Source organism: Zootoca vivipara, chromosome 8 (assembly GCF_965207765.1).
Source record: "Zootoca vivipara chromosome 8, rZooViv2.hap1.1, whole genome shotgun sequence".
Taxonomy (NCBI): domain Eukaryota; kingdom Metazoa; phylum Chordata; class Lepidosauria; order Squamata; family Lacertidae; genus Zootoca; species Zootoca vivipara.
The window spans coordinates 38,715,343-38,737,480 of NC_142591.1; the positions used below are offsets into that span (position 1 = coordinate 38,715,343).

At 39.6% G+C, this 22,138-nt stretch overlaps 2 protein-coding genes across 4 annotated transcripts in view; both read right to left on the minus strand.

Moving 5' to 3' along the window:
• Window positions 1-12,965, minus strand: part of LDLRAD4 (low density lipoprotein receptor class A domain containing 4) — a 289,122-nt gene extending 276,157 nt beyond the window's left edge. The window contains exon 1 of the mRNA XM_088675304.1: window positions 12,905-12,965. The gene's annotated coding sequence lies outside the window, so the exon portion shown is untranslated. The remainder of the gene's footprint in view (window positions 1-12,904) is intronic.
• A 1,043-nt stretch (window positions 12,966-14,008) lies between these two features.
• The window catches only part of CEP192 (centrosomal protein 192), a 51,971-nt gene continuing 43,841 nt past the window's right edge, over window positions 14,009-22,138 (minus strand). For all 3 annotated transcript variants that reach the window (XM_035125389.3, XM_035125388.3, XM_088675303.1), the window contains 8 exons: window positions 21,461-21,662; window positions 20,556-20,635; window positions 19,853-19,948; window positions 17,788-17,907; window positions 16,555-16,673; window positions 15,720-15,828; window positions 15,092-15,150; window positions 14,009-14,430 (listed from right to left, as the gene is read on the minus strand). In XM_035125389.3, coding sequence (XP_034981280.3) covers window positions 14,295-14,430; window positions 15,092-15,150; window positions 15,720-15,828; window positions 16,555-16,673; window positions 17,788-17,907; window positions 19,853-19,948; window positions 20,556-20,635; window positions 21,461-21,662 — 921 coding nt within the window. In that variant the 3' untranslated portion in view covers window positions 14,009-14,294. The remainder of the gene's footprint in view (window positions 14,431-15,091; window positions 15,151-15,719; window positions 15,829-16,554; window positions 16,674-17,787; window positions 17,908-19,852; window positions 19,949-20,555; window positions 20,636-21,460; window positions 21,663-22,138) is intronic.

The window sequence follows — 22,138 nt, forward strand, 5'->3', positions numbered from 1 at the left end:
AGGCAGGCCCCCAAAGCGTGCACCTCAAGTGTCGAAGTCCAGGGGAAAGAGGCGATGGCTGTACAATTGAAGGCACCTGGAGGGAGTCCCAAGGCTTAGGCTTCACCATGCAGGCGGCCATTTCCCACTGGGCTGCCAAAGCCACCACCCAGATTCCATAGAGAACGAGGCGGTGTGTCAGATATTTGTTGCCTGAGCTACCGGTATTTTGGACTTTCAGCACCAACATGAGCACCCTGAATTGGGCCTGGAAATGAACTGCCATTTCTATGCCTTTTTCTTTCCTGTCAAGGATGGCGCTGAGTTACTCAGTGGGCAGGCTAAGCAAGCGCTTCAGGCACTAGTGAAGCAGGGGAACCAAAAATAAAATAAAAAAATGATTTGACATTTGATATTTCAAAGAAAGCATCCAAGTAGTCATCATGGGGGGGGGGGAGAGAAAGACCTTTGTTGGAGTCTCTCCATTTTTCTGTAGTCTATTATATTATTTATCTTGCCCAAACCAAGGGCTGTCCTAACCCGGATCAATATAATGTGATCCTAATCGTATGCTACAATAAATCTGTTTTATTTTAACAATTTAATTTCTGGTTTAGTATTCACTACTTAGAGCCTCTATAGGTCTTAATCCTATAGAGCAGGCATCCCCAAACTGCGGCCCTCCAGATGTTTTGGCCTACAACTCCCATGATCCCTAGCTAACAGGACGAGTGGTCGGGGAAGATGGGAATTGTAGTCCAAAACATCTGGAGGGCCGAAGTTTGGGGATGCCTGCTATAGAGGAACACAAGGTGGTTCTCCCCTGCCCCCCATATTATGCTCACAACAACTCTCTGAGGTAAATTAGGCTGAGAGACGACAATTAGCTCAAGGTGAACTTTTTGGCTGAGTCAGGATTTGAACCCTGTTCTCCAAAGTTCCTAGTCCAATACTCTACCATTACGCTACACTGGTGTGTTGTTATAATAGAGCTTGACAGAAAACGTTAAGGTTCCGAAACAGCTTTTTAACAAACCGTAAGGGAATAGTCAATAACAATCTCAAAAGGATGGAGTAGGTATATTTTGATTCACAAAAGTAATACTAGGGTGCCAAATAAAATAAAAGGAGTCCTGTTTAGCAGGTTAATGAGAAAATCTTTCACAGGGGTTAGATTTCTTTTTTCACCTATCTGCCGTCTTCACATAGCAACATGCCACTTTCAGGAAATTCTGCCAAGCCTTCATTTACTACTAACTGATACCCATATCCCTCCAAGAAGCATGTTCACATTCTGCACACCAGAGCACGACTATGTGGTTATCATATAAATATTACCTTATAATTATACATGTTCACTACATTGAAGTTTATTTTAATGTATGATGATTTAGATGAGAATATTCAGTGTACATTAGAACATAATCTGGAACGTGACTTCTGCCACTTGTGTGTGTGTGTTTATAATACAAGGGTGGGAAATCACTTTACTGTATACAGTACAGTAATAGAAACTACTGACTGCTACACATGTTTGCACTACCATTCTTCCAAAGTGTATTGCACAATCCACTGTATGCAGCAAATCCCTATGACATAATTGCATTTGTAATGGCTTATAATTTATCAAGGTCTCTGGGGAGAAGTATTTTTTTATTATTATTATTATTATTATTATTATTATTATTATTTGGTCCCTACTGCCATTTGATTTATGGGCTTTGTGGGGAGGGGTTATATATTGCTCATTGCAATTTTAAAATGTTTGCTATACACCACCCTGGGATCCTTGGATGAAGGAAGGTTATAAAAATTTGAAATAAATAAATAAATATGTTCCAATCCTTGAGGCAGTTTGAACACTTTCAGGGCTTGCATCAGATATTCTGAAAGTTACAGTACTCGGTTGGGAAAAGGAAGAAACAGGTCAACAAAGCCAGGCAGGTTCCCAGGAGTCAACTATTACAGAAAATAACAGAAGTCTACTCTTGTTACCTATATATGTAAACTAAAACCCCTCAGCACATCTTCAAGCATCCATAGTCCATCCTAGAAACCCTACAAAATGACTACAAAATGTTGAGAGCATGTTGGATTTCTGAGTGATACCTATGACACACCCCCACACCCCATTTGAGTATCAATTACTCAGTTTGGGGGCCCCTACAACATTATTATTATTTATTATTTATTAAATTTGTATACTGCCCTATACCGAGGGTCTCAGAGGATAAAATCACGATTTAAAAACACAGAGCACATAATCAAAATAAAATCAAGAACAACCCAGTTGCTTTACTTTACAACTTAAATGCAAAATTTGCATATTCAAATATTAAACGTATTTATAAAATTTATAAAAATGCAGGGTTCGTGCTACTAAGCCATAGAAAACAACTACAAAACCTTGGCACCAGTTTGGAAGGGATCCAAAATTTCAGGGTTTGTAGTCGATGAAGCCACTTTTCTGATTTCTATAGCTTCTTGTTGTTTATCCCACCCAAGCCATGCATTAGCAATCAGTTTCAGAGGAGCCCTATAGGAAGAAAAAGGGGGTCATGCAAGTAATTGTTTGAGGTAGGCTTAAAATATGCAGCCATGAAGGGAGCCACTTCAGAAAGATGGGATAACGGCTTGGCAGACTAAGAAAGCTTTCATCTTCATCTTCTTATACCGGTACTTGACCAGCTTTTTTTGGGGGGGGGCATGAACCCTGCCAAACCACTCCTGGGGTCTTGCAGTACTGCCTTTCCTTATCATCTCCAGCTGAGGGCACTTTTGCCTTTGCTGAGGCCATTGACTTTCATTTGTTGTCATTCACTGCAGTCAGCTTGAATAGGAGCATCCTAAAATTGCAAGATGCATCTCCTGGCACGTCGGTTCTTCTGGCGCAACTTCATATTGCTGCCCGGTGCTCTGTTTACAAATGGTTATGGGGCTACTGACAGAATTCAGATAATCCGGAAGTGTGGGTGGCTGAGTTATGTATAATTAGAGCTATACTGTTATACTCAAATAATAGTAAAATATAGAAAATTATGTTTGGCCATGATTCCCAATTTCAGTTCTAGGTGACCTTCTCAGTTTCTTCCTCCTTTTTTAAAAAAATACCCAGCATGAACTGTATTACTTATTCAATTGGCATTGCTTCTTTTACTATCATAACTGTGTCTGTTAAAATAAATGATTTTTTAAATTTAAAAACTGCATTAGCAAGATTCCGGTTGCCCTTTGCTTTCATTTGCGTGTGTGTGTGCGCGCGTGAGTGTATACATATACATATAGGTACATATATTTCTAGTTGTTGCGCCATGAGAAATTATCTATCTATCTATCTATCTATCTATCTATCTATCTATCTATCTATCTAATGATGCAACTAGAGCTGAAGTGCAAATCACTCCTTTAACTAAGACTTGTGATAAAAGTAAAAGTTGGCTGGTACAACATAGATCACTACCATCCTTGCATACATTCTCATACACTTGTCACTGTGGTTGTCACCTTCACCTGACAATAATACACTATTGAATACATACTGTAGGGAAGGGTGAATGTTTACCTTGAATTGTTAGCACATGTCATTCCAAATGTTTCCATTCCTGCTGTTCACTGCAAGTTCTCCGTAACTAAGAATTAGTGCCCAAGTTTGATTTTTCCTGCTCCCTCTCAGTCCCCTTTTCCTTTTGTGTTGTGTCTCTTCAGTTGTGAGCCTGAGGGCAGAGACTGTCTCATTAATATTGGTATGCTGTTCTGGGACTCTTTTTTGGCTGAAGAGCAGGATTAAAATGCCAATAATAATTCCTTTATAGATACAGAATCTGAGCATTATTGTCCCATTATACTGCTTTCATTAAATATATTTCAAGTCTCTAATAATTCTTTTCCTTGTTTGCCAGAGAAACTAAATCAATTCAATTTCATTTATAGTTTTGGATACACAGGAGTATTACCGTATTTATACAAAATGATAATGTGGAGCTATATGAGAATCATTAATTCAGGGAATCAGGAAATACTATGCTTCTTAAAATTAGATTTCACTATTGCCTTCAAATCAAAAAGAAAGAATTGATTTAAATGTAAACTAAGCAAAAGTATAATCTTTCCCACAAAACCTTCTTCCAAATCTTTTCAAATGGCAATAGAAAAATGTACAATGTTTTAATAGTTCTTATGCATTGAAAATGTAACATGTTTATTTAGTAATGTTGAAAGAATTTTGGAATAGCAGACAGAGGGGGCACAGGGTTATTTATAATCCCTTTGCAATTCTGTGAGAATATATGAATATGCTTCTTTTTAAATGAAGGGTCATAAATATATACTATAAATAAAATGAGCTATTTAATAGCTTCCCTCTTTCAATGATATGAAATTCACTAATGTAGGTTGGTTCTTTTACCCTGTTCTCTGTTCTTTTCTTTCCTTTCCTTTTTTGCTGACATAATATTCTGGATTATAATGGTGATTATTGTTATTTAAAGTTTACTTATATTCCGACGTATTCTTGTAAACTGTGCAATTATTGTTTGGATGTAAAAATAAAAAGAATAAAAAGCTATATATTTATTCTGTGAAATTGCACTCAGAGATAAGTTCCTTGTTTGTATTCACATCATTGAACAAACATTCTAAACTACGCTGTTCCTTTGCCAATTACACCCACACATCTGCAGACCTCCCCAATGATGACAGTTTCTGCTTTAGTTAGTAATCTATATTAGATGTGTTGGAGATTTCTTGTTAGAGAAGAATGCAATCAAAAAACTATGATTCCAAATAAAATGCTATCTAGTAGAAGAAGCAGGATATGAAGGGTTTTTAAAAAAACGATGGGTAAAAATCCAGTACTGGGTTCAGACGTGCAATATACATTTGGATCCTGGTTGAGATTTCTAGCAGTTACAAAAACCTTCCATGTATTTTTTGAATAATTTGCTGTTTAAAAACTTTCCTGGACCTCCCAACCACGAAGCAAGCAGGAACAAGGCAGGGATTTACTGCTGTTAAAATCACTACCATCACCCTCCCAAGAACTCTCCATACATATTACTTAATTAATTATTCAAATAGAGGTTAACAAACAATCTAACTTTATTTTGTAGTTATCAGCAATGAAATTGGTCTATAAAGGGAAAGTCTTATTCATACACATGAAGGAGGCATGCTGAAGTTTATCGATCATCTATTATAGTCTCAACTACATAGGGTTCATTAAGCCAATAAGGTTTTCAGCCTTTCCATCCATCAGTTATAGAATATAAAAGGTAGCAATGTTTTTACAAAGCATACGGAAGTATGTTTCTGGCTTGGTGAAGCACATGATGAATCTCTGTCAGGGAAACAAACATTTCAATTGCTGGTGTGTTCATAGATAAATTCATCCTTTTTAAAAATATTTTTTTTTTGTAACAGCAAACATAATACTTGCAGTACAAGCAAGCAAAGCTTCACAGATGGCAAGTTGCTTGCCATCTCTATCATAATATTAGCATTTGGGGCCATCCAATGATACTGAATGTTGGAAGATTCAGGACAGGCAAAAGAAAACACACCTTTCTACAGAGCATGGTTAAACAAACAGCAGCATTCACACACCCACCAAAAATAGTGGTGACCATCAACTTGGATTTAGTTGGTCATGGGAGCCATGGACTCAAAAAGGTTGAAAACCTCTGGATTAGACAAATGCATGGAGAAAGCTATCAACAGCTACAACCCACAATGGCTATATTCTTCCTCCACTTTTGGAGTCAGTATCCCCCTGAATCCCAGTTGCTGGGATCATAAGTGAGCAGAGTGCTGCTTTCATTATACAACACCAACCAAAACACTATGGTGATTCAAAGTCCTCTAACACTAGTTGGTCTTCAGTTAGTGGGTCAAATCCTACAACCAGGATGTGGCCCAATCTATTATGGGTCACAACAGCAGCGCTGCCACCATATGAATATATGGTAAAGAAAAAAAATAAGAAATGGGTCATGAGTTTGAGAAAGCTGAAGACTACTGATAACAAAGGCTTCTTTTTGATTCAGGTCCTACAAGAACTAAGGTCTGAAATTTGGCAAAAGATGCACAAATTTGGCAACCCAGGTACACAACAAAACAACTATATTTATTCAGGAAAAAATTGCAAGCATATTAAAAGCACACTATATAGTCCACTTACTGTTGCTCAAGTTCTGCATAGCGGGGATGGGAAACCTGTGACTCTGCAGAGGTTGTGGGACTCCAGCTTCTATCAACTCCAGCCAGCATGGCCCATGGTCAGAGATGATGAAAGCTGTGGTCTCACTGGCACCGGTGGGCCAGTTGGGGACTTGTAAGATGGAATGGTAGGTTTAGCTGCACAGATTCCATGTGTCCATTCCAGGAAACAGGAAAATCTGGGACGTCTATCTACCACTCTGCCTCTGCCAGCCAGCCAATTCCATCTGTTGAAGCACAGTTGAGGATACCCAAACCATAGCAACATTGCCTAAATAACTAAACTGTCAAGGGTGTGGCCCTTAATAGCTTGAATTAGCATTGGAGCTTGAGTAAACAGGAAAAGCCCCCAACACAACATGTTAAAACCTAATTGAATTATCTATTTAAGTTCTCTGAATTTAAGAAGTTGTGCAGGAAATAAAGGAATGGCAGCAGCATTTCCAGGGTAATCAAGATCTGCACTATACATTTAATGCACATTTAAAACGCATGTCTCCTTTCAAATAATCCTCACAAAGCTATAATTCCCAGCACCCTTAACAAATCTCAGTTCCTAGGATTTGTTGGGGGAAGCCATGTGTTTTAAATATGTTTTGAATGCATGGTGTGACTGTGACTACCATCTTGTCTACAGGCTGCAGTTGATCTACTGGTTGCCAGCCGAGTTCTTAGGATTCTTCAAATCCTAAGTTTCTTACTGTGTAACTGACAAGCATTTGTCAAACATGCTTTGAGAAGCTGAAGGATTTGGATTATTTCTCTCTGTATGATTCATGTCATCAAAATGCTGGATTTTGGTTTGGGTAAAGTAGCTCCATTGTGTAGCTCTATAACTGTAAGGCAAGAATTAGCAGTAGGGTCTGTTTCTTCCCTGTTCCCATGGGAGTCATTTGCTAACATGGCATCGTAGGCTGGCCTGAGGCATTTTGGAAGTGGAGAGCAAACAAAATGGGTTTTAATGCACTTGTAAGAGGGCACTTCAGTTTAAAACTTTTTTTCTCCCCCCCTTTGTCTTTTAGCTATTAGGTGGCTAAATGGGAACTCCTGTGGGCTTTTGTCTGCAAACCATATGAGAGCATAAAAGCTTGGAAAACTTGGAGGAATTTTGAAGCGGGTTCACACTGCTTCATTGAAAGCGTGGGTGGTTTTGAAGTTCAAATGGCTCTCGTCACCAGGAGCTAAAAACCGGGGGGGGGGGGGAGCCAATTTGAAACAACAACAAAGGCAGCTTTAAAAGCATTATAATGCATTGTGGTGAAAATATATGAAATTGAAGCCTGACACATGAAATTTCTCCAAAAGTTCTGTACAGAATCAATAGTGAAAAAGAGGTGGATTTGCTATTTATTATTGAGTCCCAAAGGTATGCTGGATCCTAGTTTGCCCGCATGTGTCTCTTTCAAATCATATTGGGCTAATATATTTCACAATAGCCTTCAGAAACAGGAGGAAAACCACTGGGGGAAAAATAGCATGAATTTCAATTCACATCAAGTGGTGCCAAGCCAAGAAATGATGCCTCGCTGGTCTTAGAAACCTTCACAGACTTTACAATGAGACATAAATTTTTGCCTTTGAGAAAGCTAATGCAGTGCCCACCAGGACCAGCTCTACAACATTCCGACTGCCAATCATTAAAATAACCAAAGAGAGCTGTGTGTGAAATCCTGCCATTGATTTTTACATTAATCGCTGGCACACTCTGCTCTTGTGTTTCGCTCTGATGACTGCAACCCTAATGGGCAGAGGTGGTAAGAATGAAAAGGTGCTGATCTGCAGAGGTCGGCTGGAACAGAGGACTTAGTTTATACTGCTTGTGAATCCAGGGCCTGAGAACTATGAAACCACCTATGAAATTATGAACCAGATTACAAGTAAATAGTATCCTCCACCGCCACTCAAGAGAAATTCCTTGAATGCCTCAAATACAGTGTAGTACACTTGGGCTAATGTGTTCCAGTGCATTTAGCTCAGAAGCAAGGCTTCCACCCACCACCTTAATGTTCCTCATCATCTTGGTTTAGATATGCCGCTGGGGTTAACTGCCTCGCAATCCCCCATCTTCAGGAGGATGCAGCACTGTCTTGTGTTGCAGGCTCCAACAGAGGAGGAAGAAACAGAGGTGAGAAGCTAAACAGGAGGCAGCAGTGACTGAACAGCAGCCTGCACAGGAGGGTGTATTCTTATAATATAGAACCAGGTGCCGCCTTAACAGATGGATCCGGACCCACCTGCCCGGACAGTACACGTTTGCAATCACAATCATCGCACAATGCAAGAATCCCACGCAGGGCTGGCCCAATACATTTTGGCACTTGAAGCAAACCACAAAATGGTGCCTCCCGCCTATCCCCCCCCCCCGTGGGGGCCAGGGAAACTTTTAATCAGAAACAAGGGGGTGGTGAAGACCAACAGCACCTTCTATTTGCCAAGAGGCCACTGTAGAAATGGCACAGGGGTAGGGCCTGCCAAGGAGACACCACCACAGCTATTGCTGCCACCAGCAGCTGCAGCAGGCAATGCATTCCTGCAAAGCCCAATCTGCTGCCCTTGAGTGGTGGTGGAGGGTATTATTTACTTGTAATCTGGTTCATAATTTCATAGGTAGTTTCATACTTCTCAGGCCCTGGTTGCCTTAGCTTGCCTCATTGGGGAGGGGGGTCGAACCTGGTCCCACAATTGAGTGCACCACACCTCATCTTTAAAAACTCCCAGTACTTAAGTCTGTTGCCAAGCCTGCACCATTATTACCCCGCACAAATAGATTTGTTCAAGGTTACACAATAACTAGCAGTTTCTGTTAGTTGTTATGTGTGGCTCCATCTTACAGCTGTCTGGTATGCATAGTTGCACATTAAGCATTTTCCCAACAACCTGTGAGCCACTTACCTGTATGCTTATCCCACAATACTGGGTTGGGAGGGAGGCCTGAAGAGCCCAACCACATGGGAAATTCTGATCAAATGGGTCTGTTATTCATATAGGATGTTAGCTGCACCAGCGTTTGCAATGTATACCATGCACGTTCGACCAGCAGGCTAAACCAGGTGAGATATGTCTTAAATCCTTGGTGAGTTAGGGACTTCCCCTGCATGCAAAGCTCTGGCAGATTCAGATGAGACCAATAGTGGGTCAAATGGTCAAGAAGGCAGTTTCTGCATGTGCTGTAGAGGGAAGTGAGGGGCAAGTGGGGCCTGTCAACATGGGAAGATAGCCCAACTAGGAGAAGGAAAACTCTGATCTCAAACCTCCACTGCCTTACAGAATATCACCGGGAGAAGAAAAGGCTAAGGAGTAAACCTACACAAATCCAGAGAGAAGTCCCTAAGATGGTTGGATGGCACCTTGTAAACCTCCTTCTGGCAACTCCTGCAGCTAAGCTGGTACCAAGCTTTCCTTTGGACCACATCAGTGAGGCCGAGAGGGGGCACTTTTTGTTTGGGCAGCCCAGAATCTCCATATACACAGCCCAGGCTTACACCCCAGGGAACTCACTTAGATGTTGCTATCGCAGTAGTTTGACTTCACCCCCAGAGGCAAACTCCATTGTCTAGAGACAAGTGGATGCCAACAATGGTCACACTCACAGCATACGTTTTGAAATACACACACCCTGAATCCTGGTAACTGTATTTTGTTAAGGGTACTGGAAATTGTAAACTACAGTTCCCAAGATTATTTGGGGGAGCCATGTGCTTTTAATGTGTGTTAACTGTGCTTTAAATGTACAGGATGTGACTTCAGATTCAATCACCAGTTGCGTGCGATTCACTTATGTGTAAGTTGCTCTGACATGACTGAAAGTAATGTTTGAAGAGGATACCTGGAAGGGAGTAAGGATACCTGGAAGGGAAAGTATCCACTGCTGCTAAACTCCCCAGAATAGTACTGGTATTAATATTAGTACTGGCAAAAGAAAATGGTTTGGGTTCATCTGCATTATGCATTGCAATACCTTTCCAGTTAAGTTCATGGGAATTTTCAACAAAAAACGTTGGTTGTTCCTTCATCCAATACTAGGAATCCAGAGGTAGTGAACTAAATTCTTTATCAAACTGCATACAGTACAAGCAAATGGAATATTTCCTTCTGGTAAATGGAGTGACGGGTGATTAGCTGCTAAACTACAAAGGAAAACTTGATTGGCTCTGCACAGTGACAAGGCCTTAATAATTCCATTCTGTGTATGCAGTGTTCCTAACCCCACAAGGCTTCCTGTTTGGTCAGAGGAAACAGTGCTGAGAATCTGACCCAACTGAATTTGCTACTAGATATTTCTCACTGCAGAGGCATTTAAGGCTTGAATGGATTTTCCAAGGAAACTTTTGTGAAAACGTATTTTTGCGACTCCATTTAGCACAAATATTCCTTGTGGGCTTATAAAACTGTTCCTAACATTTCCTGGCAGTAGATTTTAAATGTCCTGAAAAGAATTGTATTTCACTTTGAATGGGTTTATCTGGCACTCGCAACACAAAATAAGCATTTGAATATTTATTGCAAGTATGCAGCATTTTGCAGAGAACACCCAAAGATCTCCACAATTATCTTGTTCCAGCTGTAATATATTAGCAGTAACCTCCTGAACAGACCTTTTGATAAAACAGTTTCTTTAACTTTTCCCCCCCTCCTGAACGCAATTTACTCCCTCATTCACAGCTCTTTGTAGCCATCTAATCTCTCTGTTTTTGTCTCTGACACAGCCACAATACCCCATGACTGACATACCTGACAGCTCTGACTAGTGACAGAATGCTCACAATGAAACAGAACTCTATGCAGGATGAGTATTACCTACCGCTAGTCTGGTGGAAATTGGAAATGAAGGTAAGAAAAGAAAGAGACTAGTTTAACCCCCTGCTGTTTTTTCTGCATTGGAGAAGACTATTTTATTATAATTACTTACCTAATGAACCAATTGTTTATTGAAGACACACTGTGCTCCTTAGCATTTCAATTTGGATTTTTTTTCAAAAAATGAGCACAATAAAGTTTGAAGACTTGATTCAGAAGCATATTCTGAAGGACAATTTTCTCCTTTCTTTGGCTTTCCAGCCACCTTACAGTTTTTGCCAGATGGCGCTCAGGTTTACACAGGTGGCAAAGGACCTTTCCAGAACTGATTGAGGGGAAGGCCAACTACAAGCTTAATAATTATACTTTGTTTTTGACTTGAACCTTGCAACCCACAAACCAGAGCCAGACACAGAATGATGGCACTGTGACAGTGGGGTGGGGATGGGGACTTCTGTACATTTAGAATTAAGAACCATCTTTGATGCTTGCACCAGTAATTTGTTTTCAGGAACAGAACGGATCTTTTAGTCACTGCCTACATAAATACACACCTAATTTTCCTCCAAGCTTTCTTTGTTTCAGCAGCCTAATCTTTCTTTCTTTCTTGGGGACATGTCTTTTTTATTGTTGCTAAACCATTGATAACCCAAAACTATACTGACCTACTGAAAATCACTCCAAGATCTACCAGTAGATCCTGATTTATCTTCTGCCCATCCCTGGATTGGGACATCAGAAAACAGCACAGGTGTGTGACCTGAAAAAAAGCCACTAATAGCCATCCAGTTCCATCCGCAACAGTAATTAAAACAGGCTCCCATCCAGATGAAAAGCAAAAAGAGCTCAGTATTCTGACCACTGTTTTAGCTGTGAATCTCTGGAACACAAACAGCACTGGTAAAACAACTTGGGTCCCTAAAAGTGTTACATATATACATTAATAGCAAAACATATTCCAAATACTATGAAAGTATTCTGCAGACAATAAGCTATGTGGCACGTCTATGGTTTTTGTGTTTTATATAATAAAGCAGATTCTGACAGTCATTTCTAACCCACTGTATATTACTATACGTACCTATACTACCAACAGCATGCTAGTGTCTACCCAGACATGTATACCCTGCTTACAGCTTTCATAAAGCACAGAATTGCTCCAGCCTTTTATGCAAGCTATGCTGAGGGGTCTTCAACTGTCTACCTCAGGCATCCCCAAACTGCGGCCCTCCAGATGTTTTGGCCTACAACTCCCATGATCCCTAGCTAACAGGACCAGTGGTTGGGGAAGACGGGAATTGTAGTCCAAAACATCTGGAGGGCCGAAGTTTGGGGATGCCTGGTCTACCTCCATAACCACTAGTATGGCCTGAAAATGACTAAAGCCCCACCAACCACAAAATAGTGGTGCAGGAGCGGAACAAGTAACAAAATGGGAGTGGATGGAGGTGGAGTTTAGCAAAACCACTTGGCAATGGCTGACTTAATTCTCTCTTATCAAGTCCGTCTTTTGGCACAGCGATTTCCTTGTCACGTGTAAATTCGTGAACAGTTCCATACTGCTTCTTTATTATGAGCTGCTTTGAGGTTATTGCTTTTAAGCATTTTGTTGCGTGGTTGCTATGTTGTTTATTATCCCGCACACCACTTGGTGGTCTTCTGGTGTAGGGTGGTCTATACAGTACTTTATCTGATCTGTTCATCCCATAGCCTAAACCCAGCTGCTATGCGCTAATGGGTGAATAAAGGAACATTTATTTAGAACGAAATGGCAGCAGAGATGAAAGGAACAGAAAAAGCAGATACCTTCAACATGTAAGGGTCAGAGACAACTAATGGGCCCCACTAACAAAAGCCTCTGCAAGGGAGCTGTGCCTGTGTGTGTTTGCAAACGCACACAATTGAACGTACTTACAAGTCTCGCAGTCAACATTCCTCGATAACGCAGGGTTTCTGATCTCTTCCTCCTTCAGAGCTTCTTGTTCAGTGAATGAGAAGTTGGAAGTGTTGTGAGCATACATGCACCCAACTCCTCTTTCCCAGCTTAGGTCCTCATGCATTTTTTTTGAATGCCTTAACAAGGCTAGTGACTAAACTGCCATCATTTCCTAGTTTGCTTGTCATAGTTGCTTGGAGCAGTTTCAGCTGTATTGCCTGATAGTGGGAATAGAATGCTCAGAGAAGTGTAAATTACTGCACTTTTGACCCCTATGCAAACACTACTAGCAAAAACTAGCTCGAGAATATGGCCCTGGACCTGAGAGCTATTATAAATAGCTTGCTATAAAGTGATTGTTTTCTGTTGCTCTGAAGGAGGTGTTGTAGCTGAAAGCATTCATGGGATCTTGAAAAATTGTTCGTTTCAAGCATGCAATTCTTGGCCAAATTAACAAGAGGTTGCTTACCATTCATAGAATAATAGAATTGTAGACTTGGCAGGGAACCCGGGAATCTAGTCCAACCCTCTGCAATGCAGGAATCCTAACTAAATCATCCATGACAGATGACCATCTAACCCAGGGGTAGTCAACCTTTTTATACCTACCACCCACTAATGCATCTTTCTTGATGGTAAAATTTCCTTACCACCCACCAGTGTGCGATGGAAGAACAATTCAGCTTGTGCTGTAGAACCCCCTACTGCCCACCTAGAATCCTGAAACACCCACTATTGGGCGGTAGGGACCAGGTTGACAACCCCTGATCTAGCCTCTGCTGAGATGTACTTCATAGCTCAATTCCCATTAGGCTAAAGTCACAACGTGTGACTTGAACTCAATAGGAAAACCAGTGATCAGAAACTATACCTCAGGAGTTTTGGAGCTCTAAGCAGCTTTAAACAATATTCATCATAACAAACCCAGTGCAAATCTATTAAAGCACACCAGAATTCACTTTTGAGCTACGTAATAGAGGAAGGGATTTGCAGGAAATTGTACCTCTTTTTCTACTGGAATATAGAGCTGAATAGAAACAGGTAAGCCACAGGGAGTTTAGTGATAGGTGCTGTAAAGCGGACAAGAATTTAGGGAATAACTTTATTTTTTTTAAAAAAAAAACATGTTTAAAAACACAGTGTCATTTGTAAAGTCATAATCAATACAAAAATAAGACACAATGCTGCTTTTAACAGCCAAAGTGCAGTAGTGTAAGTTGCATGATAACATACACAATTACTTTATTTAAAATTACAAGCACCTCCATTTCCTACAAAATAGTCTGTGTACAACAACAACAAGGAACCTGTCATTCAATAATTTAGTTGTGAATTCATCGCCTACTGAAATCTGTAGCTCTTTAAACTACTATTCCGCCAAACCCACACCAATGAGCTGAATGGTAAGAGTGCCACTTTTGTCTGTCTCAACCATCAATAAGCCTTTGAAAGTGCCTGCTGATACTGGCTTGAACTGTACTGGTAAGTTGCAGTAGTGGTGACATCTGCAAGAGACAAGTTTACAACAGTTAGACAATTCCTTAACAGGCTGCTTCTGTTTGAGATTTCTAGAGAAAAGTCTGTTAAGTACTGTAGCTCTTTACCATCTTTTTGGGAGCTCTGTAGGTCTGCAAGAGCCAGCAGAAAGTTCACTTGCTAAGTGGCCAGAATACTGCAGTCACTGGCATAATATTGTGTGTGGAGTTCAAACTGGTTTATCAATCATTATGTATTATTAACTGTTATCAGTTATTACATTTCTATCCCACTTACCTCCCAAAGGAGGCCAGGGCAGCAAATAACAAAGCAGCAAAACAATACAACTAAAATAAAAAAAATATTTAAGTATTTACAAACTTTATGAATATGTAAGAACATTTAAAAGTCCCTTTGTGTCTTTGATCTTTGACATCAGCATAACCAAGAAACTTGAGCCATTCTAGAAAATGTGTGTACAGGACATAACACAGGCATATACTTTGAGTGTCTCCAGTGCCACAACCACATGGGCTATGCAGGGATATCAAGACAAATGTTCTAGAGACAGTCAACATGGTGCTCCCCAGATGCTGTTTAACAACAACTCCCATTCACACCAGCATGGCCAATATTCCTCCTCCTAACCCAGGTAAAAGTCGAAGCTTTAGAACATTTGAGTTCACTTACCTCAAAGTATAATGGGAATGTTTGATGTAAAAAGGCTCTCTGGGACATCTGAATTTCAGCTGCAATTTAACAAGAAATGGTTAAGACAATTCAGGTTACTATATTCATTAAAAACTAAGCACATAGTTCCCCAGAGTTCAGCAATAAGATAAACCTGCATTCCAGTCATAGCTGCCAAGTTATCCCTTTTTTTAAGGGATTTCCCCTTATGCTGAATAGGCTTCCTCGCGAGAAAAGGGAAAACTTGGCAGCTATGATCCCAGTATATCTTTTAACGAAAAGGTCTGCATCCAAAACAGAGTTAAGCTTGTTTAAACCCACTCCCAACTTTGTTGGATTTAGACCAAAAACAGTTTGTAGTGTATAAGCTTTTAATATTTGGTCAACAATCAATCCACAGCACAGGTTCCAAGATTGGTATTTACATTCAATATAGTATACAATTTTAAAATGAAATGTAATTGGTGTTCAGCTGAAAATGAGATGAATGCTGGGAAGTGAATGACCAGAAAACAAACATTGGTAGAAAGAAATTTAGTCCGAGGCCTACCATCAGGAATTAGATGCTAAGGAGTAAGAGTTATTATATAAACACATCTTGAAACAATACTATTAATTCTATATATACCTTGTTTGAAAAGGAAGAATAATTCCTCACAGTAATTTTCAGTGTACTGGATTCACCAATTCTAGTTGGAGGAAATTGATAAATGTCTTCCTGGGCATGTACCCCCTTCCTGTTTTTGAAAGAGAAATGTAAAAGTACAGCCAAACAATCATGTCTATTATATCTGCGTTAGTAATATTCTTGTAATGTATTTCTTTGAAAGCAAAAAAAATCAACATTTGTCACATTGTTGGAACCGCAACTGGATAGTATCTTTCCTAGGGAGTCCCACCAAACCCACTTTACTGTTTAGTTTGGAGAATCCTATGAAAATGCATTTTGCAACCATTCTGCAATACTGTTGGATGTGGGTTCTTTGATAACCCATTGTTGCTATAATTTTTTGTCTGAAGTTATTAACTGTAAAAATAAGTGAACCATCTGCTAGCTACCTAAGCCAACTGCAGTTCCTTGGATGAGGGTGGCATAAGAAGGAAATAAAATGGATTTCACTTCAGCATGTTTGTTTTTTGTTTTGTTTAGTCGTTTTAGTCGTGTCTGACTCTTCGTGACCCCATGGACCAGAGCACGCCAGGCACTCCTGTCTTGCACTGCCTCCCGCAGTTTGGTCAGACTCATGTTGGTAGCTTCGAGAACACTGTTTAACCATCTCGTCCTCTGTCGTCCCCTTCTCCTTCCCAACATTAGGTTCACTTCAGCATAGGAAAGAATATCACTCTCAGTTCCTCCTTTGAAGCTGAATCACCTTATGTCACGTAAGCAACAATGATCAAGTTTTACTTTGTTGATGATGAAAGAGTAGACATATGACTTATAAAAAATCATTTTCACATACCACATTTTGTGTTCAGAGCTATTAGGGTAATCTCTTCTTAGGGTCACATCTCGAACGCTGACTTTTACTAAAGCAGGTGTGGAATCTTCATTTTTAAAATCTTCATTTCCTAAGATACCCTGATGCAAGAAACATCTGAAGTTATACATTAGTATTAGCTCCCTGAACTACGCTGAACATTTTTACACGGATGTGAAAAATTAAATTCATTACTTTGAGAAGGACTACTTTTGTTGTCAAAAACAATTCTAGTGTTGAGGCAGATACACAACTAAGTGAAGATTTCACTTACTACATATTTTATGTGTAGGATGACAATATTACAAAGCTCTTCAGGCCATTGTACTGAGTAGGAAAAATGTACTACTGAAGAATCATGAGTGCAGAAGCAGGTTCAAAGTAGCACAGTTCAGCACTTTCTAGGCAGAAGCAAGCCTGGCTTTTAGGGGGTATTTTCTGGCTCATCTAGCTGAATCCTCTAATGCAGAGGGGGAGAAAGCTGACATCCTCCAGATGTTACATTTCAACTATCATCAACTACTGGATGGGGATGATGGAATCCAACAACATTTGAAGGACCACAGATTCTCCAAACCTGTTCTTGGGCCTGCCCATAAAAAGCAAGTCTAGAGAGAGTCCGCTGTTTTGAGGCACGCTTCTCATGAGACTTTTGCAGATAAACTGAGTTTGTTTAGACCCTGGGTGAGAACCCGGAAGCAAAGGGGAGGGTGTGTCAGAAGGAACATGTGCATAGATAGATAAAACTTTATATGAATGTAACATTTTAATATGTAACTGTATTTTTGTAACATTTGCTTAAGATGTCTGTTGCTACTTCCTTTTTGTCTACCGCTTAAGAGATATTTTAAATATATTAAGTGATACAGAAATTGAATAATCAATCTAATCTAATCTAGTGGCTGGAGACAAAAGCACCTAGTGCTTTGGGACCTTTTTGCTATGTGTGTGTCCCCTCGGAGATACCTTGTCTGGAAACAGGTACAAAGTATCTAGCATAAAGCTATAAAAGTTGTTTTAAATCCTGTATGCTTTAAGTATTTAGATTAGACAATAATATTATTATGAGGGTTCTTTTGTATGGAGGAGGCTAGCCAAATGATGAGACCACATATGATGAAATGACAATGTTTCACATTACATCTCAACAGGGAATAAACCTTGTTGAGTATTAATCTCTAATAAATAAAATAATGATCTCATTCATATACTCACCATTCCACAAAACTGAAGTCTGTGTTTATCTTTCAAGTGAGATTCGTGAAGTGGGTGACACTCGAGATCCCAGAACTGAGAATAGTGTCCTCTGTCTCTAGGTAAAAATGTGACTACAACCTATGAAGAAAGTAAGTTAGAGAATAAATTCTTTTCCAAATCTGACTGAATCGACAGCCTTTTCTTTTGTGTCTGTCAGAGATGGCGATAGTGCTATTCCAATCTTTGTAATATCATTAACACTACCTGGACTGCTGAACAAGACCAACCCCCGGGGCCAATATTAACAAGGTATAAGTTCCTTATTCAATTTGTGTAGGTTCCCCAATAATCCTGAATGATTAGTTCTACCCATGGACCTCTAGAAGAAGGGCAGTTGCTCCCTCCAGAGGAACCATAATTCCCAGATTTCTATTACTGTCAGCTTTCATACTGAAAAATATAGTTTCTAGAATTTGTAAAACCTGATATACAATTTTTCCTCACTTTTGTGAGAAAGTAGCCTGCACCCCCCTTTCAATATTTCACTTTGTGCCCTCTCACCCTGCCCCCTTCCACAAATCCTGAGGATGCCCATGGTTATACCCATTTAACCATAACCCTTTTGATTATGTATGACCACTTAGGTAATATCTGGTGCAGCACAACATCTGGGAAGTGGGAGGTCTTTACTAAAATTGCCAGAGAGAAGCATGAATTCCTGTTAAGGAGGGCAGAAGGAAGATACTATCCTTCAGCAGATACCAGCCCATGAGCTCAGAGGAATGGTCAATAACTAGTAGATTCCTCCTTCAATTTCTGGGGAAGCTGGAAGATGAACCTTCACTAAGAAAGCTCTATCAGTGTTCAGCCCTGCCTCTAGATTCTTGGGAGGAGATTTTCTGAAGCACAGTGATTGTCCTCCCTCAGAGAAAAGAAGTTTGCCATGCGAAATATAAAGGGAGAATGGAGGCACAATTTATCCTTCACCTTTCCATTAAAAAGATTCCAAATTAAGGATAACAATAAGATCAGATAAACAGATGAGACAAAAGTTGATTAAAATGTCAGCTAGTTACAACCATCAATTAGAAATACATATTAAAACACAGAACAGCTGAGCAAAACAATTCAGCCCAGCATGCCAATTGCCTGTTTAAATAAAAAAAGTGTTTGCCTGTTGATGGCAGGCCATCAACCAGGGTGGGGAGGGAAAAGACAGACAAGCATTCTTATTAGTGTTTTAAGAATGATTTTCAAGGTAAAAGGAGCGAGAATATTGAATGTTAACTTTTGCTTTGTAAATAAGCAACTTTTTAAAAAAATTATTTCACTGTATTTAGTAACTGGTTCATCAGGTAAGGCAAGAAATAATGTGAAAGACACTATGTTCCTGGCATGCCAGCAATGGGGTGTGTGTGAGGGGGAGCAAAGGCAATGGGACAGCAAAACAAAGGAAAGTAAAAATCAGATTGATCAGAGGATCAACTCTCTATTCAGCAAATGCCTTGAGATTACAGCTGTAGGACCAATGCAGCCTTCAACATCTATCTGACACCCATTCTTGTTACTGGAGTTTACAGTTTGCCTGCTTTCGCAATCTTCTCCACAAGCAGTATGAGTCACTAGTATGTCATTTTTTCCTATTAAAAGTGTTACTTTCTAGCTCAGAAAGTAATTCACAATAGTGAGGGGAGTGTGGAAGAGATCCTGAATGATCTGATAAGCCCCTCCTGCCTTGTATAACTACAAGTTCAAATGAACTAGGTCTACAAATTTATGTCATGTGACACTGCACATGCAGAGTAGGTGAAGTCAACCTATATCTCAAAGTTAATTCTGCACAGTATACTCTGAGAAAAGCAAGTTTCTTCATGCGGAACTGAACAGTATTGTGTAATCTTGATACTACTTTTCAATTTCTTCAGATTTTTCAAGACGGATTCTTGAGTAGCAGCCTGACTTCATTTCACAAAAATACCGTTGTTATAGCCTAGAACCTTTGAAGCATTAACTGATTTTTCTTCGATGGAAGGCAAACAGAAGTGCAGTGTTTAAAGATGAAAACACAGTCAATGTGACTTACCTTTTCTTCCCCATGAGCTTTAAGAATACCAGAAAGCAATGAACACCGAAAAGCAGTATATGTGGCCCTGTAAACCTCTCCACTGTCATCTAAGCCCTGAAAGGAAATTATTAACCAGAAACACTAGTTTTACAAAGCAGCCTTGGAACATATGCAAGTGAATTGGGTTTTGATTGGAAATTGGCTGGTGTTCAATTAGGTTTTTCTCAGAGTAGACCCATTGAATTAATGATCATAACTCAGTTAGGTCCCTTAACTTCAGCAGGGCTACTCCAAGTAAAACTGAGATGAATACCACCCATTAACATGGAAGTTGTTAATTTCAGTATCTAACGATTTCATAAAAACGATTTTCCAGTTTGTTCTCCAACACCTCCATTGTGAATCTACAGTTGAGATCACTCAAAGTTTTAAGTGTTTACCTATGTCCAGCACTTGTCTGTCTATACGATCTGAATAAAAACCAGAGTATGCACATTTGTCTATCAACTACAAGTTGAGGGTAAGCAACCAGATCAGAAAGAGATTAATTCTTTAAAAATGTTTGAATTTTCAGTGTTGCTTTTGAAACCTATTTTCCAATATTTTTCTTCCATCAGAAGAGCTCTATTTGCGTGTTCATGTTTAGATACAAATATTACCAAATATATAACCTGATCTTTTAAAGACAGTGTGTGTTTGTTTTTCCAGATTTTCTACTCACCTTGATATAAGATGGTGCAAAAGATGACAATAGCCATTTCACATTTGCATCGCCATTATTTTCAATCTCTAGGTACTTTTCTGGAAGAAAAAGTGCAGACAAGTAATGTAACAGTTATTCTTATAAGGACCTGTGAAGGAACTGGACCTTGTTTGCATGGACTGTGAGATAGTATATGGGAATGATTCCTTGTCTATTCGTTTGGGGGTTATAGAATTAACTTGTGAAGCCTGGCACTGCCCTGGGGCTCAGCTGGGAAGCGAGAATTTCATTACAGACAAGGAGTGTGGCAGGTCTCTTGGCTGAGAGGCTCCATGAGGTCATATAGCCTGGACTGGAAGCAGTTCTGACTGGCAAGGAGAGTCTATATCTGCAGGTAGCCAGGCTGGAGGTTTCTTAGATCAAGGGGATCTCTGTGTGATGAGGCAAAGCCTTTTTAACCTGGGAATGACATGCTACTTGAGAGTAACATTCTTCTGAGAGCCCAGTGAGTTGAGGAACTTCTTAAGTTCAGTGAAAGTAGAAGACATATTAATCTACTTTATTTTGCTCCAAAAGGAACATACTAATTAGCAATTGCTTATAAGATTTGGTCAGGAGTTATCATATTTATATAGTCTTTTATAAAAAAGGCCATTAAGAGGCCTTTAAAGTGCCGCAAGATTGAGACGAATTGCATGGAAAATAATGAAATTAAAACAACTTCAGTTTGGAAACCTGCACACTTGCCGATTCGTTATTGGCTTAGTGTTATGTGCGAACTGTGTGCATGTGAATTTCAAGACTGTGAGTAGCTGCCATGCATGGCCAGTCATGCTTGTCTCTCTGAAGTAATATGTTTCGTTTTCACCATGAGAAAACATTTTACTCAAAAAGATACTAGTCATATGCAAGACCGACCTTACCTGAGCTTTCCCCAGTCTTTGTTTCAGGAAAAAAGACAGTCCGATTCTTTACTTCAAGTTTTGTTGAAGACGGCTTTTGAAGTGGCCTTATGTGCATAATAGGAAGCTCAGGCTGTTGATGATGAACACCTACTTTGGCAACTGGTGAAACTGTTTCAGATTGCTTCTCAGAGATATTTTCCCGAATTTGGACTCGAACAAGCTATGCACAAGAAAGAAACGAAATCATAGTATTTTGCAGTTACTGGCCTCAAGTTAATCCTACAGTTATCTCCCAGACTGGCTGGCCAGAGCATATGCTCAAACCTGCTTTGCAACCAAGGACTCAAAAGCAAGGTGAAAATATTCAATGTAACAAAGAAAATGCAACACATACATGTCTTAAACTTTTAATACAACTTCCAACACTTGAAGAAATGCATTTACCACTTTTCAACACATTTCCAAGACAACTTACAATTATTAAACAGAAATATTAGCACACACAACTTAAAAGAGCAAAAGTGACCAGAGATAAAATAAATATTTAATTGCACACGCCTTCAACAGAAACTACTAATGGCTTTGAGTTCTGCTGTCAAATACAGTTGGACACATACAATAAGGGAGCAGACTATTATTATATTAAGGTATTTTGCTATTTTATGCAATTAAAAAAATAAGAAATAAAAATGAACC